Source organism: Eretmochelys imbricata, chromosome 4, assembly GCF_965152235.1.
Source record: "Eretmochelys imbricata isolate rEreImb1 chromosome 4, rEreImb1.hap1, whole genome shotgun sequence".
Lineage (NCBI taxonomy): Eukaryota > Metazoa > Chordata > Testudines > Cheloniidae > Eretmochelys > Eretmochelys imbricata.
Window position 1 is genome coordinate 16,194,113 of NC_135575.1, and position 17,716 is coordinate 16,211,828.

Below are 17,716 nucleotides of genomic sequence, written 5' to 3' on the forward strand. Positions count from 1 at the left end.
AGTCACATGTGAGAACAAATGTATTTATCTGAAAGTTCGATCAGTTCTTTTCCCTTAAACTCAGAAATTCAGTTATTGTTTCCGATAGCCATCATCTATCTCAGTTGACTTCCATATATTTAGTCTTTTAAATCTTGGCAGTTAACCCACAGATACAGCAAGAAAAAAAATACTGATATGCAGAAGTGGGCAGAGGTGCAATTGCTGTGGGAACCCAAACTTCGAAATTCCAACTTGTGTGCATTTTGGCCAGAATTCTCACCCCAGGAGCCTAAGTAATTCAGCTGGGACATCTGTTGGAGAAAGAGAAATTCTTCAAGGAAAATTAAACGATAGCAAACTAAGGCCACTTTACTTTGGAATTGAGAACATCCACACAATGGTTTAATGCACTTTAACTAATGTATGTTAACTTCACACCTCTAGTTAATTTGCTCTTTACTTTCCTGAGCGTCCCTGTGTACACATGGCCTAACGCAGCTTCAGCATTAGAGTGGACAAGGACTCCTAAATTTTAGGCCTCTCTGCACTACTAGCTTTTATAAAATTTGCAACCAAGCTGTAACATGAATAAATCCATCTGCACTTCACAACCACACACACAACATGGGTCACATGCAAGCTCTTCTGCTGTGGATGAGGTTCCGATCTCATTCATGAGTAGAGCTGACATGACTTAAGCTGTGAATGCATTAAAAAAAAAAAAAAAGTGATTCTGCTATAGAAATGGGAATTCCTAGCCCCATCTGCATAATTAACTTAGCCACTTCAGCCGACTCCCGGGCCCCTGTGGGCTGGAAAATCCCAGAGCACATGGCACCATGTGAAATTCTTGATGACCGACGCCTGGAACTCAGCCAGCGTCAGATAGCTACCCAGATCTTCCTGGATTGTGTAGATGGGGACAGTCCAGTCGGCACACACCTGTCCTGGGAAACCTGCCACTTTGTGGATGTTAGTTGTAACAATATCGGATGAACATATACAGCCTGATTACATGAACGAGATTCTCTGTGTTCTTTACATGGGGTTTTTTGGAACTAAAACTAAAAACAAAAGGCCAAGTGAAAAGTGTGTGTTAATTTGGCCCATTTTTGCTGCTTTATAGAAAACATCTTAAAATACTCAACGTTTTTCTTCAGAGACACATGCCAGAGTTCCTTCCCTAACTCCAGCTGTTGTAAGTCTCGGCATAACTGGTCATGCAGGAAAGACTGAACCCCAAAATATTTTACATCAGGAAGAATTTATCCTTTGATGCTTTAACTTCTAATTCACAACTCTCAAACTGAGCAAAAAGTTATTTCACTGGTAATGTTTTTAAAAAGCTATTGTTTAATAAATGAAAACGCCAAAGCAAAATTGCACCAGTAAAAAAAGGGATGAGATTTTTGTTGAATGATTGTTGTATCTATTGAGGAAAGGGTGATTTCTTGCACAGAAATCGGGGGGGGGGGGGGGGGAAATCTATATTTACATGCCAAAAAACTGTATGCAGAGTACAGTTCTATAAACCAGAACAATAGATAACCTAATGTAATTTGCAGATTTTCTCAGATCAAATCTATGGTTTCAATTCACACTTCATGAAATGTAATTCCACAAGAGTACAACACATTCAGATTAGCACCATAGGAGTCAATTTCATATTAACGTGTGCACTGAGACACACGCATCCCAAAAAACAGTACTTGTTAAAAGAATAACGTTTCAACATGGAGCTTACAAGTAATGCTAACTGTAAGGTTGTCCATGCAATCTGAACTCTACCCTTGTGTGCACATACATTACACACATTTCTGTAGGAACCTTGCCTCATTCACTGTGAGATTCACTCTTGTGCACAGAGATAGCACAAGGCTTGTGCATTATTTAAGTTTCACTAGAGTCCTGAAGTGGTGCACAGGCCTTGTTCTGGCGCACTGCACAGAGCCACCTTTCCCCTTGTGTGCCTGGGTTGGACAATGCACAGTGAATGGGGCAACTGTTCAATATTTATTTTTATCCTCACTGTTCAGCACATGGACCCCTGCCTCATTCACTGCACATCATCCATCTTATCCGCTAAGAGCCTACACGCACTCAGTTACAGAAATATACAGCCAGATCTATCCTAGGCTTTTGCTCTAAATTTCAAATAAAGCTGAGGCCAAAATACAGGGACAGACACACAGGACGCCATCTCATTCACTGAACCATCCAACTTGCACACTCCAGGTCTGATCAGATGACTCCCATTGACTCCTTCAGTGGGATTTTCACTGACTTCGAAAAGCATCGGATGACAATGTGAATGAAACAGAAGTCCTACAAGAAAAGTAGGAGGCAACTATGCCTTTAAAGACTGTATTGCAATGCATATACGCACAAGAAAAAAAAGAGTTACTGGATTATCTGAATGTTGGCATCCTGGCAGCCTTAATGTTCTTTCCATGTTTTTCGGTAAGGTTTTTTCTATTTGTTGTTATTAGTAAAGAAAACAAAAGAACAAACAAAAAGTTCCATGGTGTGGGACTATTTGGAAGGCAGCAGGAAAATGCTGTGTTGGATCAAACGAAAAAAGGGGGTAGTCCTGCCTCATTGAAGCATGGATACCTGTAGAGCAAGGGTGGGCAAACTTTTTGGCCCGAGGGCCACACTGGGGTGCGAAACTCTGGAGGGCTGCGCAGGGAAGGCTGTGCCCCCCAAACAACCTGTCCTCCCATCTGCCCCCTCCCACTCCCTGACTGCCCCCCTCCTCAGAACCCCTGACCCATCCAACCCCCCTGCTCCTTGTCCCCTGACCACCCTCTCCCAGGACCCCACCCCCTATCCAATGCCCCCTGTTCACCGTCCCCTAACCGCCCCCTCCCCCCCAAACCTCTGCTCCATCCAACCACTCCCTGTTCCTTGTCCCCTGATTGCCCTCTCCCAGGACCCCCCACCCCTTACTGCCCCCCTCCCCAGGTCCCCACACCCTATCCAACCCTCCCGACCCCATCCACACCCCCACCCCCTTACAGGCCTCCCGGGACTCCCACGCCCTATCCAAGGCCCCCTATTCCCTGTTTCCTGACCACACACACCCCCAGAACCTCTGCCCCATCCAACCGCCCCCTGCTCCCTGTCCGCCCCCCGGGACTCCTGCCCCCTAACCCTCTTACCATGCCGCTCAGAGCAGCAGGAGCTTGCAGCCGCGCTGCATGGCTGTGAGGGGGGGGACAGTGGGGGAGGGGCCGGGGGCTAGCCCCCCAAGCTGGGAGCTCAAGGGCTGGGCAGGATGGTCCTGAGGGCCGGATGTGGCCCGCAGGCCATAGTTTGCCCACCTCTGCTGTAGAGCCTGGTCACCTTGCTTACACAACTCCAAAACTTTGCATCGATCAGAATAAGCACCCTCATTCCATGCACACCTTCAGACATTGAGGAACCCACTCAAACTGCTTATGTGCACAAAGGTGCAGTGCAAATGCAATGCCGGGAGATCAACAGTTATTGTCAGAGGCAGGGAGAGAACTCAGTCTGCACAGACAATGTCTGTTTTTAAACAAACCATTACAACACAGTAGAATAGAATGGGTTTTCACCACTGAAAAGTACACAAATCTCAAATTTCTACCCCAAATTGCGAAGGTGATAGAGCTGTTTAAAAAAAAAAAAAAAAAGGTGACAAAAAGTTCCTAGAAGAAAATTTTAAAAAAGAGCAACATCTGTCCCTCTCACCATTCTCACCCACGTTCTACTCTCTTCACACCCAAAACCAGCTGACCCATTTTTGCTCAAAAAATCACACAAACGCGCACGCGATCACCACTGGACAGAAAATCCATCTTCAAAAATTTCAGCCCCAACAGGGGAAAGTTGGAGAAAGTGGTAAGCAACTGGAAAAGGCTCTTCAGAATGGAAATGTGTAGGCAAACTTCAATGATAGGCATCAACACACACGCCACCTATAATACTTTAAATCAATACACAACTCTGATCTACTGGAAGTTTCTAAAACCTAATCAGATCCTTAGGACAGGCTGACAGTTTTATTGGGGGAAATGAGGGCAGGGGGACAGTTGCATGGAACAACAAACTATATTATTCTCTCCAAGAAAAAGATTTTGACGAAGGGTAGGGTGCTCCCGCAGTGGCGTTAGAAAAATTTTTATAGTAGGGGTGCTGAAAGCCATTGAAGAAAATTGTAAACCCTGTATATAATGGAAACCACTTTGAGCCAGGGGATGCTGCCACACCTGCAGAACCCCTACTTCCAGCACTCTGTGCTCCTGAAGAAACCTTTATCTGGACTGACGCAGGTGTTGAAGAAAAACCATACTGACTGCTGGGTAATACCTAGGCCATCAGGAGAACTAAAGCAGACATTTTCATTCTTCCCATCCTCCTTTAAGTTGCAGCATGCTAACATGCCGCACATGTATCTTGTGAAATTTATCAGGCATAACCATTTGCATTTAATGGTTCTCATGGGAAAGCTAAATTATCCCAGCAAGTAGGAAATGTCTCAAACATAGTGCATTGAGAATGTGTGTCAATTGCTTCCTGCCAGGCACTCTGGGAGGAGAGTCTAGAAGTTTATCTCAGAACTCACAACAATGTAAACAAATGCCAACCACTTCCTTCAAGTATATTGAACAGGAAAATCTCTTACTTAGCCACCTCCCTTTGGGGGCGGGGAGGAACATTAAACATTTCTCTCCCTTGTAGAATGGGGAACTGCAGCTAAGTAATGCAGATGCTTGCCTGCGCATACACAACTTAGTTTCACGTTACCAAAATCTGCACTGTGCACATGTGATCAAAAGGATTAAAAAGAGATTGTCTAGTTCTGTTGGCAGCATATTAAAGTATTAAGTCTACAAGCTTACTATGATGTGTTTCTATTATCAAGCTGACCACAGAATTAAAGTGTCTCAAAGAAGGAGGTTGCTTTAACGCACCATGGGAAGCACCTCGCCCTCTTATATCTGACTTTCGCATCTGGTCAGGGCAATAAGATTTCCTTGTCAAGAGTCACTACTGCCCTTTCTGTTGTGGATACTGTCCCCACCCTACACCTGCTGTTTCTTTTGATATTAGAGTTCCACACATTAATCGAGGTTATTCACTGAGCCCAGGCTCACGTTTCCAAATGCTCAGTTAGGTTTTATGTGGTGCCTCAACACATCAGGGTTAAGTTGTATCTTCAGGTACATGGGTGTGACCCCTACAGAAGCCACGAAACTCTGTGTTCACCTTGGAGATAGATCTTGGTCCTTACTGTAGCTCTGTAGTTCTCTGGACTCTTCACCCATTGGCGCTACTGATGAGCCATGATATTCATCAGGAAGCCACCCCTCAGTCATTTGCTCCTATGTATGGAAGGCACCGTGTCCAGTGGATAGGGAAATGGACTGGGAGTCCAGAGACCTGGATTCAATTGTGCTCTGTCACTACCTTGCTGTTTGACCTTAGCTAAGTCACTTAACTTCTATGTGTCTTTGTTTCCCCTCCCATCCTCGGTCTTGTCTACTGAGATTGCACACAGCACAACAGGACCTCTAGACGCCACACCAGGACAAGTTAATTTATTAACGTGTTCCTGGTTAGATTAATTATTGGGCAGTATTACTATACTCCATGGCTCTATCTGGACACTCTGTAACTTCTTTACTTCAGTCTAATGAATTTTCGCTAACACTTTTGCAAAGATAGAGCAGTAAGAGAGGAATTCTATTCTTTCTGCGTGGTCCTTCATGAAGTTATACTCACTCCATCAACTACAGCGGGTTAGCACACACTAGCAGCCAGAATGACGATGTGATAAACTTGAAGGCCACTGCAAGCATTGCAGTAGGGAGCGTCATTGTAAGCCCCCACTTTCAGTGGTTAATTATAATTTTGCACCAACAAATTACCTAGGAGTCTAACTCTATCATGTTGAACAGCTGTCTGAGGGTGATTTTTTTAAGTTACCAGAGGAAGAAAACAGGCTTTTTTCTTTTTTTAATGTTCTAAGAAGCTTGTTCAGATGCTTTTTTGCACTCTAATACCCCAGTTTGGATTTAAACATTCTAATGTTGTGCATACCTAGCCCTCCATGAGTAAAAAGCACTTTGCTAATCTTAAAAAGAGCTGGTTAAGACTGTTTGCAGATACCTAAGTATGCATGCATTTAAATCAGTATGGAAAACAGCATAATATGTATGGGGAGCATGTCATTTTCACCTGGTTGTAAGATTATTCTTCTCGGGACCTGCCTTCACACCCGGTGCATCAATCTGCCCCCAGCAAAGCCTCCTGAAATTCTATTAACCACTTTCACTTTCAAAATGGTATCAGAAAGGGATACGCAGGCCTAGAAGTTTTTTGCAAGTCTCATATGCTTTCAGTTTGAAATTTCAAATGTAAAAGAGGTGAAGGATCCCAGGCTCTATAGCAAACTAGAGAGTGTATGAAGTTTGAAGCAGCAGATGTAGAGGCTCAGCAGAAAAGCTGACAAATTTGTCAGGCTTATTGATAATACAAGAGGGCACCAGTGATCAGCGACACCACTATCAATCTATACCTATATAAAACAAACACCACCACCACCACACACAACAACAACCACCCACTGATGGTAAAAGAATGTTCAGGTTACAAAGTCAAGCACTCAAAAGTTAGGGAATGACAGAATTAAGATAATTTTCCACATTTCAGGAAAAAATAAATAAATAAAATAAAATAAATTTTTGTCTGATAAACATGTAATTAAACTACAACTCAAATGAGGCACCTTGAGTGCCCTGTGCCCCCATTCTCCACTATGTGCTCAGACATATCTAAACATTTAAAGGGGCGAGGGGGAAAAGGTACTTTTCAACACTTCTAATTTGCTATTCTAAAGCCCCATTTTGTCAAACAACTACGACATTTCTTGAAGCATAATACCTTCCCCCAGTCAGTTACACACTAGCTGAACTCCACCTAAGGTTCTACGTGCTTTTTTTATTAAGATTAACAATGGGATGTTTAATATAATGACAACAGCATGAATGCAGGGCACAGATGAGGAAAACAACATGTAAATAAATGAAATAATTTTTGATAATGTCTCATCAGGTCACTGGAACTTGTGGGTCTTCCAAAGGTCAATTTAATCTTCATATAAAAACGATCTCTACAGTCCTTAAAGGTTCACGTGTAATGACACTGTAGTCAGCTTGTGCTGAAAGGCACTTGAATAGGATGAAGAAAAGGAATACTAGTGGCACCTTAGAGACTAACCAATTTATTTGAGCATAAGCTTTCGTGAGCTACAGCTCACTTCATCGGATGAGTGTAGAATAGAGGAGATGTCTGAATCTCAAGCTTTCTCAATTCCAAAAGCATGATTTTTCCCTCCCTCACGCCATACCTATTGATCACCATTGTGTTAAACTGAAAAATTCCTAAGAAGATTTAACAGCTTTTCTGAAGCTTATTGTAGAGGTGGTTTAGTGCTGTCCCTTGACACCTAGAATCCCTTTCACGTAGGGAGGCATCACACTGAAAGTAAAATCAAGATTTAAGAAGTGAGAAGAACTTAAACTAAAAAATAAAAAGTGCATTCTTCATCAGGCATCTTAAAAGAACATACACAAACCTGAACATTTAAATGAAAGAGCGGATATAAGCAACCAAAAGATGCAGGATTGATCTACAAAAGAAAGGGAATGTGTGCAGTGGAATCTGGGAAAGACACTCACATAACTGAGTGTAGTTTCTGTGTGACAGATAAATGTCTATAGCTGGCAAATGATAAACTGATCAACACCATTAAGACAGAAAACAACGAGCATGTTTTGGGTATTCAACCTGAGGTTTTTATAATCTATTGTTAGACGCTTACCCACAAACCTGTAAGCAGCTTTTCTGACTCTTCAAGTGTGAGAGGTTACACAACCTACAGAACCTGCCATGCCATGAGCTGATCTAATCAGGTCAACGCCACTTGGATCCTAATCAAAGGAGAGGATGACTTCTGAAAGAGCAGCTTACATACATTATAAAATGCTATACAAAGTGTTAGTCCAAGGTTTCCAGAAATGAAAACTGATTTTGGGTGCCTCTGGTTTGTTTGTTTTTTGAGACACCGGATTTTCACACACATCCTTTAAAAATCAGTCTCCCTTAAGGTGTCTCAAGTGGTGCATCCAAAATAATGTATTGCTTTTGAAAACCTTGGCTTGAATTGTCTTTTTCAGAGTATGGAAATCATCAAAGCAGATAGACCCAATATTAAACTGTGTTTGGCATTATAGATGCATATATGCAGATAGGAGCCATATTTAGGTATAAATAAGTGGCTTGATTTTCCACAGCTGCCGAGCCCTATGGATCCCATTGACTTCAGTGGGAGCTTTCAGTATTCATCCCTTCGGAATATATTAAGCCCCTTCCTTAGGCATGAAAGTTTGAAAATTTTGACCCTAGTTCTTCTAATTGTCTGAGTAGGAAGGACATTAAATTTTGCAAGTATGTTGCACTCAGCTGTGTTGGAGGACAGGAGACTTATGCTGTTGATGAACTGCATGCCATTAAGTCTAGAGGAGATAGTCTTTCCTCCCCATTATATGCACTAATAATTCCTGTGATTAGGGAGAAAACCAGGGCATTGGTTATTATTGTAGAGTCATAATTAATACATAATTTGTTTAACTTAAACTTGCCTCTATCTCACCGCCTCAAAAAAAAAAAAAGTGTTTGTAGTCCACTAAAAGTGTCCCCATGACACTTAGAGTAAATTGCCAGCATTTCAGTGCCTGCTCAGGTGTTTGGCATTATCAATTGAGGCATCACAAGAACTCTGCTACCCACAACTTAAGCACAAGTGGTCAGGACTGGGAGATCTGAAGCTGCCTCCTGCATGTCATAGCATAGCTGCAGCATGCATGCATGCATGCATGAGCAACAGAAGTGTTTGTCAGTGAAACTAACCACCTAAATTCCAAGGCACACACCCCCGTGCTTTAGAGACTGAAATGTGAGTCACTATCATTGAAAGCCACTGCTAGTGCACATCATTGAAAGCCACTGCTAGCGCACGTAGGGGCATGAGTGTTGGGAAAAGTACACTGGATGATCAAGAAAAAAGGTACAGAAAATGCCTATAGGGATATAACAGAAAGATGGACACACGAAATGACAGACCAGAACAGACGAAGGATCCACCTAGTCCAGTACTCTGCCGCCGATTTTGGCAAATGCTGGGTGCCTCAGAGAAGGTATAAAAGCCCTTATGCACCTAATTCTGCAGTACTACTGTACATCACTAGTACATCCTAATGGCACACTGCTTCTGGGTATACAATTATGGTTAACTATATTGAGGATGCAGTTTTCTTTTAAAAGGGAGATTTCACCTACATTCTGGAGTACTCCAAGGTCAGACTCCTTGATACAGGGCCTGCATTTATCCCCATGTCCACCCTCCACGCTGATGGGCCTCTATTAAATTACAGTGGTTTTTAAGGGCATGCCTACACTGCACAAAAAACATCTCACTCATGGCAGCGAGTCTGAGTCTGGGTCAACTGACTAGGGCTTCTGGGACTCATGCTATGGGGCTAAAAGTAGTAGTGTAGACATTCCCACTCAGGCTGGAGCCTGGGCCCTGAGGTCCCCGCCCCTTGCCAGGTTTCAGTGCCCAGGCTCCGGCCCAAGCAGGAACGTATACAGTGTTATTCTAGCCCCGTTGTGTGAGCCCAAGTCAGTTGAACTGGACTCCAAGACTCACTGCTACAGAGTTGTTGGGGTGTTTTTTTTTTGCAGTGTAGATGTACCCTCAATCGTCTGATTCTCATTTTATACCAAGGCCACTTTACTCTGATCTGTCACTGTAAAGGGGCCTTCAACTGAGCATAAATATGAAGTGTGCTCATTTTAAAGTCCCTTTACACTGCCTCTCAATACTGTCCAAAATACACTCACAATATTGTCCAAAAAGTCTTGGAATAGCACTGGACCGGTGTGAAGGGAACAGACGCCCGCTAGCAATCGTAAAGAGAATTCTAGAACACAAAGAGCCCATATTACAGGGACGGCCAACCTGGGGCTCCGGAGCCACGTGCGGCTCTTCAGACGTTAACGTGCGGCTCCTGGTACAGGCACCGACTCCGGGGCTGGAGCGACAGGCGCCAACTTTCCAATGTGCCGGGGGGGGTGCTCACGGCTCAACCCCTGACTCTGCCACTGGCCCTGCCCCCACTCCACCCCTTCCCGCCCCCTCCCCTCAGCCTGCCGTGCCCTCGCTCCTGCATGCCACGAAACAGCCGATCAGGAGGTGCGGTGAGGGAGAGGGAGGCGCTGATCAGCGGGGCTGCTGGTGGGCAGGAGGCGCTGGGAGTGGGGGGTTGGGGGTGAAGAGCTGCTGGGGAGCATATTACCGTGGCTCTTTGGCAACGTACACTGGTAAATTCTGGCTCCTTCTCAAGCTAAGGTTGGCCACCCCTGCCATATTAGCGCCACTGAGTTACAAGGCAGCCCTGGCAGCACTCACCAGAGTAAGCCCAGCTTTGCTGCTTACAGGCCCATAGATCAAAGCAATGAATATTTCTTTTTTCCTTAGACCAATGAAGAGTAAGATTCTTTCCCAATGGCCAGTGAACACACAAACAGGGAAAGTCAAGCAAGAAACCAGGATTGGTCCTAAAATCTGACTTTATCCACTAGGCCAATTCTACTTCTGTTCCTCTCACTCTTCTCCACCTCCAACCTTGACCTCTCAGGCTCGACCTCTCCTTTCCATCTGTCTTTGCTCTACTTGCCCTCTCATTCTTGCGTCATGAGGAATGGTTAAACAGAAGCACCCACTGGGCCTTCTCTCTATACCCTTTGTTATCTTATACACTAACCTCTCTTTCCTCTCACTATTCTCTCCTCTCATGGAAACTCCCCAGCATTCCATAGGTCACCTGACCAGTTCCATAGCGTCCACTCCTCACAGGGTTCTAATTTTCTGACTAGGAAACTCTTCTTGGGATCGTTTCTACTTTTTGAGATTAAAAACTCCATTCATTTACTCAGCTCTATTCATTCAGTCAGTCAATTGTCTGTTAATTTTTACCTTTCGCTTCCCAGGAGGCTTTTTTGTTTTATTTATTTGATAAGTTTTGTCACTTATCAAGTATAATTAAGAATAGCTTCACTTCGTTTCTATAGGTTTTGATTTATTGCACAGATTATCAGTTTTAATTGGTCTTTCTTTGCCTTTAGCAGTTATTGGCTTAGGTGACTTCTCAGTATTTATTTCTATATCATTAATGAGAAGGAAATAAAAAGTGAGCCCAGATGGCAGTGAACCAAATGAAAAGTCACTAAAATACAACTCCGTCTTCCATTAGAAATTCCACAGCCATGACTGGACCTCCTTGCCATATTTTAAGTTTTCCTAGATTCAGAGTCCAAGGCCAGAAGAGACTGTTGTGATCATTTAGTCTGACCTTTATATGCATTTTAGGTTTTTTGTTTAAAAATAACCTGAAGGAATTCAGAAAGGGATGCGGTATCATGCACAGCAGAGACAGGCAAATTTTATATACTTATTTTCTGTCCTAAGCGGTCATGTAGTGTTGTAGGGCACTAATGAAGAGCTGCTGTGTCTCACCCCAGAGGCAGACATGCCAGCAAGCGGGGAAGGGATTCCAACAGAAAGAGTTTGCAAAATCCCCATAGAGCAATTTGAGATCCCGCTAAGCAAATGTTACCCATGGTTCCTGGGTACGCGTATGTCCCAGTGTCCTGTTTCCAGGTGCTGGCCTGCAGCTGAGTCAAATGACCGGAGTCCCATGAGAACAGCTGGGGTGCAGTACTTATTGTAAGAGAGCGTCTATTCACACAGAAAGAGGAGAGCCCAGGGCCAGTGGAATCAATACTAGCCAAGTGGGAGCAGAACAAGTCTCAGCTAGGAAATGGTTTGGGGAAGAAACTCCAGAGCCTGGGGACAGGGCTGGTAGATTTGTACTGTCAGTTATGTTTGAACTGTTACGTTTTCTTAGCAAATCAGAGCCAAAGAAGGGGATGTGACATCAACCACAAGTCTACATGTACTTCTCAGAGAGAAACTGAGGCAGCAGACACTTAACCTGATGGGGTAAGCTGACCATAGCACGGTCCCGTACACCAGCGGTTCTCAACCAGGGGTCCGGCACCCCCTGGGAGGCCACAAGCAGGTTTCAGGGGTTCCACCAAGCAGGGCCAGTGTTGGATTCACTAGGGCCCAAGGCAGAAAATCAAAGCCCCTCTGTGCGGGGCTGAAGCCCAGGGCCCTGAGCCATGCCACCTGGGGCTAAACCTGAAGCCTGAGCAAGGTAGCTTTGCAAGGCCCCAGGCAATGGCCCTGCTTGCTAAACCCTAACGCCCGCCCTGGCTTTTATATGCGGAAAACCAGTTGTGGCAGTACAGGTGGGCCGTGGAGTTTTTATAGCATGTTGCAGGGGAGGAAACACAAAGAAAAAGATTGAGTACCCCTGCTCGACACACAGTAAATGTATATTATTACGCATACAGCTAAACAGTATGGGCCCTGATCCTGAAAAGGGATCAGCCTGCACAGTCCCAGCAAATTTGCCTCTCAAGCTGGAGTCTGTGCAGGCAGCTCCCTTGGCAGGCCTGGCGCTCTGGTTTTGCCTCCATTAGTACATCCAAAGCCCTCCACTTGGAACACTTATTCACACCAGCAGACAAGGGGCACAATGCCTCAGTCTGACTGTCACCATTTCAACTAGCATGGCCTTCAGCCAAGTTTGGTTAGTCGCCAAGTTGGAGAGCAGGTGCGCATCTCATTCGTGTCACTTTTGCACAGAGATGGATTGTTTTTAAATTGATCATTTAATACCATATTAAGTGTATTTAATGCTGGCTGAGTGTTTGGTCCTTGCCTTTAATTAAGGAAATCAGCAATTCCTATCTTCTCCCTTAAAAACAAGGGTTAAAAGAGCCATGTCATTACCATTATGATATTACAAAACACTTTCCTCAGATTTGATGTAAAATAATTTGTACTACTAGGCTCTGTCACTGGAGAATTTAATATTCCTTTAAAAGAAAGGCCACTCAGCACTTATACAATGCCTTTTCATCCTCAAAGGACTTTCAGTGTTTAACGTGCAGGTGGCCTGTGCTATTCAGGAGGTCAGATTAGATGATCTGGTGGCCCATTCTGGCCCTAAACTCTATGACACTTCCCAAAGGTGTACTTTTTTTTTTTTTTTTTTTTTAAAGGCGGAACGGAAAACCCGGATAGTTCTTTTTAAAATGCACATTCGGACAAGCACCATTTTAAACAAAATCATTTTACAATCATCCAAATTTTGACCCAAGCTTTTAAATCAGAGCCCTTCAAATAAGACATTAAAAGCATCACAGCAGTGGAAGTGAGAAAGCACTGATGTCATACACGAAACCAGCACATTTTAAGATAATACTGAAGTCTGCCAACTACCCTGCCAACAGAGAAAAGGCTATTTGCAGCAGACTAGAATGACATCTTGCCTACAGATAAAGAAGATAGCCATAAGTTGAAAAAAGACAGATGGTAAACATGCTGGTAGATTTACTAGCGTCAAGCTATCAAATGTTAGAAAGGTGGTATCATGGCAAGGAACCTCCTAGCAGAGCACTTTAAGACAAGTCCTACTGCATTTGTATTGAATCAAGACTTGAGAGCTTATCCGAGCTGTACACAGCATATTTAATAGTATACAAAGCGTAACGGAGAATTAAAACTAGAGAGGAGCTGAAATGGAAATCTTTTATCTGAACCCTCTCAACATTTGAAGGTTCACATAAAAACCAGAATCGAAATCCAAACCACTATTATGATTTGCTATTTGTATTGTGGTAGCACTGAGGGCCTTGCCCATATCTGGGGCTCCGCCACCGTGCTAGGCGCTCTACAGATAGAAAACAAAAAAGACAGTTCCTGCCCCAAAGAGCTTATAATTTAAGTAATCACTCCTAATTCTGCAACAGCAAAATCAAAGTCTGTGGCAGTTTTGAAGAGACAAAAATGCAGCTCCCTCTGCTATTGTCCAATTTAAACTAAACTAAATTATCAAAACAAATCAGCAAAGTACATTCTGTGGTGGATTATTCCTTGCTTATATTTTTAATTTCCACTTGTTCATTTATACTATATAAAAAATAAATACATCAGTAATTCACAAAGTCTTTGTTACTGCAAAATGAGTGACGTTTTGAGTGAAGCAAAATTAAGGGTACCATTTTATGACATTACACAACTTTTTCCCCCAAATGTGTGATAACACAAATCCACAGACATCACAACAGGGGCAAGCAAAAGAAAAAAGGGTTTAGCAAAAATGGAAAATGGTTTTAGGGGTTGGGAGGTTTTTTATTAAAGTTTCTCTTGTTGCAAAGTCCCTAATTAAGTTCCACATGTTTCTCTGAGTCATGTGTACAGATGTTTATGTAGGTAACTCCCCTTAACATTGATGAGATCCACAGACATAAATTTCCAGTGCAACAGAGAATTCTATTCTAGTCAGGTTCCAATACTGCATCCACATCCATGGTACCCCTAACTTATTAAAGTAGATGGATACAGGGTGGGGGAAAACTTCTGGAAATGCAGGCCACATTCCCCTACATACCTGAACCCTGTCAGAGTGCCCCTCCTCCTTTACAGGTTTAACTGAGTTGCCAAACTTGAAATCAAGTACCCTCCGCCCCACTATGAAGTCAGAGCTACTACTGGCTTGAGGGGAGTTAGAGAGGCAAGATCTTATCACAAGGGATAAGGTGGAGCTTTACTTTTTCCCTTGTTCCAAACCAGGTTATTAAGTATTCTGTGTGTCACACCTATTTAGATTCCTAATTTAGTGGAATTTTAGGAATAAGTCACTACCTTTTAAGAAAGGAATGTACAGTGCTGTAGATAAATGGGGCTGCTTTTCTTTTTCAAAAAACTTGACCCTGGAGCTCTGTTTGTTCCTCATTCTCACAATACTACTTACATTTTCCCATTCTCTGAAATGGAATCAGGAAGTAACCTCAGTAAACTATGCTGAGCCATATTTCCGAGCATCTCTATACAATGTCGGCCAGCCGCCAACAAAGCAGCTCTTCATAACAAAAATGTGTTGTAGTTATTACTTATGCCCTTTTGATATTCATGCAAGGTAGGCAGGTAGCATTTACCCATAAACATCAGAAGTGAAATGATAACTTCACCATGACAATAAGCAGGAAATGGCCAGCTGCACACAGATGTCTTAAATTATCTTCCAAGTCTGGGGACATGCCATAGGGGCATATGCTCTCATATAATTCCCACCAGTGTTACAGTTACAGGTAGGTTAGGCACATGCATGTGTGGTGCATTCGTGGTTAGGCAAATGCAACGTATACAAAAGGCCAACACTACACAAATAATTATTTGGGCAAAGTGCCCAAAATGTGCCCAGTGCTGTCAAAGCACGTACGAAGACGACCCATGCCCCAAAGAACATCAGAAAGTCAAAGTGGCAACTTGAAGTCTTTTCACATTAGCACACCTGTTCCTCTTCCGATACAACACTGCAAGTATTTAAAAATGTCCATGTGCTAGCTTCCTTAACTAGTTATCTGGGGGTGTTTATGAAGTTTTGCTCTAGTACCTCGGCACTGCCATTAACGAGAACAAAGGAGTTAGTTATACAACCCAAACTCTGAGTCTATCAAAAGACTCAGACATGGAATTACAGTTCCCAGCCTCCTGTGCTGAGGAATAATATAGATACTTCATCTCTTTTCACCTCGTCTTACTCCCTGCCCCCAGCAAGGTGATAACAATTGGACTGTGATTCTTTAATGATAGATCAAATTTGGATATTCGCCTGGAAAGATTATTAAGGGTCAGATAGAAAATCATAGTCTTAACAACCACCCAAAACCCTTCCATTTTTAATGCACCTTTAGGTGATTGGCATGACCTTTTTGCTGCTCTACTCCTTACAGCTATAACTGTGATTTATTATCGGGGGCCAGACGGCAGGTTTTATTTACCTTGTTTCCACCTGCAGTTACAGGGATTGTCCCCATTTTAGGCTTTAAAATATGGAGAAATTTTTAAAGAAAAAATTACATGTTTACGTTCTGTGCCAAAGCTTTCACACCCCTGGGGTCAGTCTCCTCTAACAGGAGACCCCCTCACCCCAACCCCTATGGACAGTAAGTGGCCTAGTTAAAACCAACAGGGTGATTTTTATAGCTATAGAGCACAGCTGACATTAGTTGAGGAAACAAAACTCTGTGCTTCTCATACCTTGCAGTTTCCAAGCTATTTTTCATTTAAATGATTGTTTTGAATTGCTGGAAGCTTGATAGTTGCATTCAGAAACCCAATCACCGTATTTGGCAGATATTTTCCAAAACTATTTTCATACTTTGGGGGAGTTACACAAATATATTTAGTTTATGCAAACAAAAAATTTCAGACACTCTTGTTCATTTCTTTAAATATGGGGCAACTCTTGGCCTAGTTAAAAAAGTCCCTTTTCTCACAGAAAGTCATGGCCTGTATTTCTTCTAAGCTGAAAGAATCCCACAGAAAATGATCCTCTTAGTGTCCTGAGTCTGGTGCCCAGGAGCCAGCATTCGATACGGACTCAGCTGGGATCATTTTGTGCAAGGGTCTCCTCCATTTGTGATCCCTGCCAACGTATGCCATACAAGGTGCAATACTGATTCACAAGTGCTGCAAAATGCATTCATATTATAAAAAAAAAAAAAAAAAAAAAAAACACCACCAAACACCACACAGCATCTCAGGGTTATTCTGTGGAGGCACGTGAATGTTATTTTGGAAATAAAGAAAGAATGCCAGCAGCGTATTAACTCTCACTTTGAAAACAGGACTCTTTAGGTGTAAAAAGTCAGGACCATGCTAATTCTGCCTGCCAACATTTCAATCGTTTTTATGATTCATTGTTCAGAAAAAGAACGATCCCTTTTCACTGAATCTGCCTGTGGCCATTTGTTTTGCTCTAATATATACATTTTAAAGAGACACATTAACCTAAGAAATATAGATCTCTTACCTTCCACTTCTTCGTCGTCACATACATGCTTAAGGAAGGAAGCCCCTCTGTCCAGCACTGCCTCATCCTCCATTCTGTAGTAATAGAAAAGAAAAAAAGAGTGCTCAGACTTCTCCTGCAGTGAGCTATTTGAACCACCCCAACTCTTGGGCAGGTTAACCTGCAAACTATTGTTCATGTTATTCGGTGGGTGCAGTTGCTCTTCTTTCCGTGTCTGCTGTTCCTTCATGTAGCTCCTTTTGAATGGCGCTTGGTATTAAGCTGGTCCCATGTAGCTCGAATTCTAACCTTGAGAGGGCATCAGGGGTGGCAGGTATGAGAAAGGTAATCTCAGCTAGGAGTCTCTTCTTTAAAAAAAGACGCCCATAGTAGTTTGGTGTGTCTATACACTAGCCGATAGCTTGTGGAAATCCGGTTTCACTTAAAAGCTCTTCTAAAACACACTGCCTGTAGAACCACCTACACACACAGACACACATAGTGCATACAGACAGACACACACATTCTCATGCACGATGAGAGATGAGGCATCAGCTAGCCTCTTAATACCAGCAAAGCATACTTCTCTGTGGAGAGGCAAGCTTTGTGTCACATGTTGGCCTTAAGGAAATCTGACATCTGAGGATTATCCAGAGACCAAGCTACAGCAAGTCAGGCCATCACAGCAGTCGTGTGTGCGTGTGCCAGCCATT

At 43.1% G+C, this 17,716-nt stretch overlaps 1 protein-coding gene across 1 annotated transcript in view; it reads right to left on the bottom strand.

Annotated features, from left to right (window-relative positions):
• Positions 1 to 17,097, bottom strand: part of SLC4A4 (solute carrier family 4 member 4) — a 232,592-nt gene extending 215,495 nt beyond the window's left edge. The window contains exon 1 of the mRNA XM_077814349.1: positions 17,025 to 17,097. Coding sequence (XP_077670475.1) covers positions 17,025 to 17,097 — 73 coding nt within the window. The remainder of the gene's footprint in view (positions 1 to 17,024) is intronic.
• Positions 17,098 to 17,716: the final 619 nt, after the last annotated feature.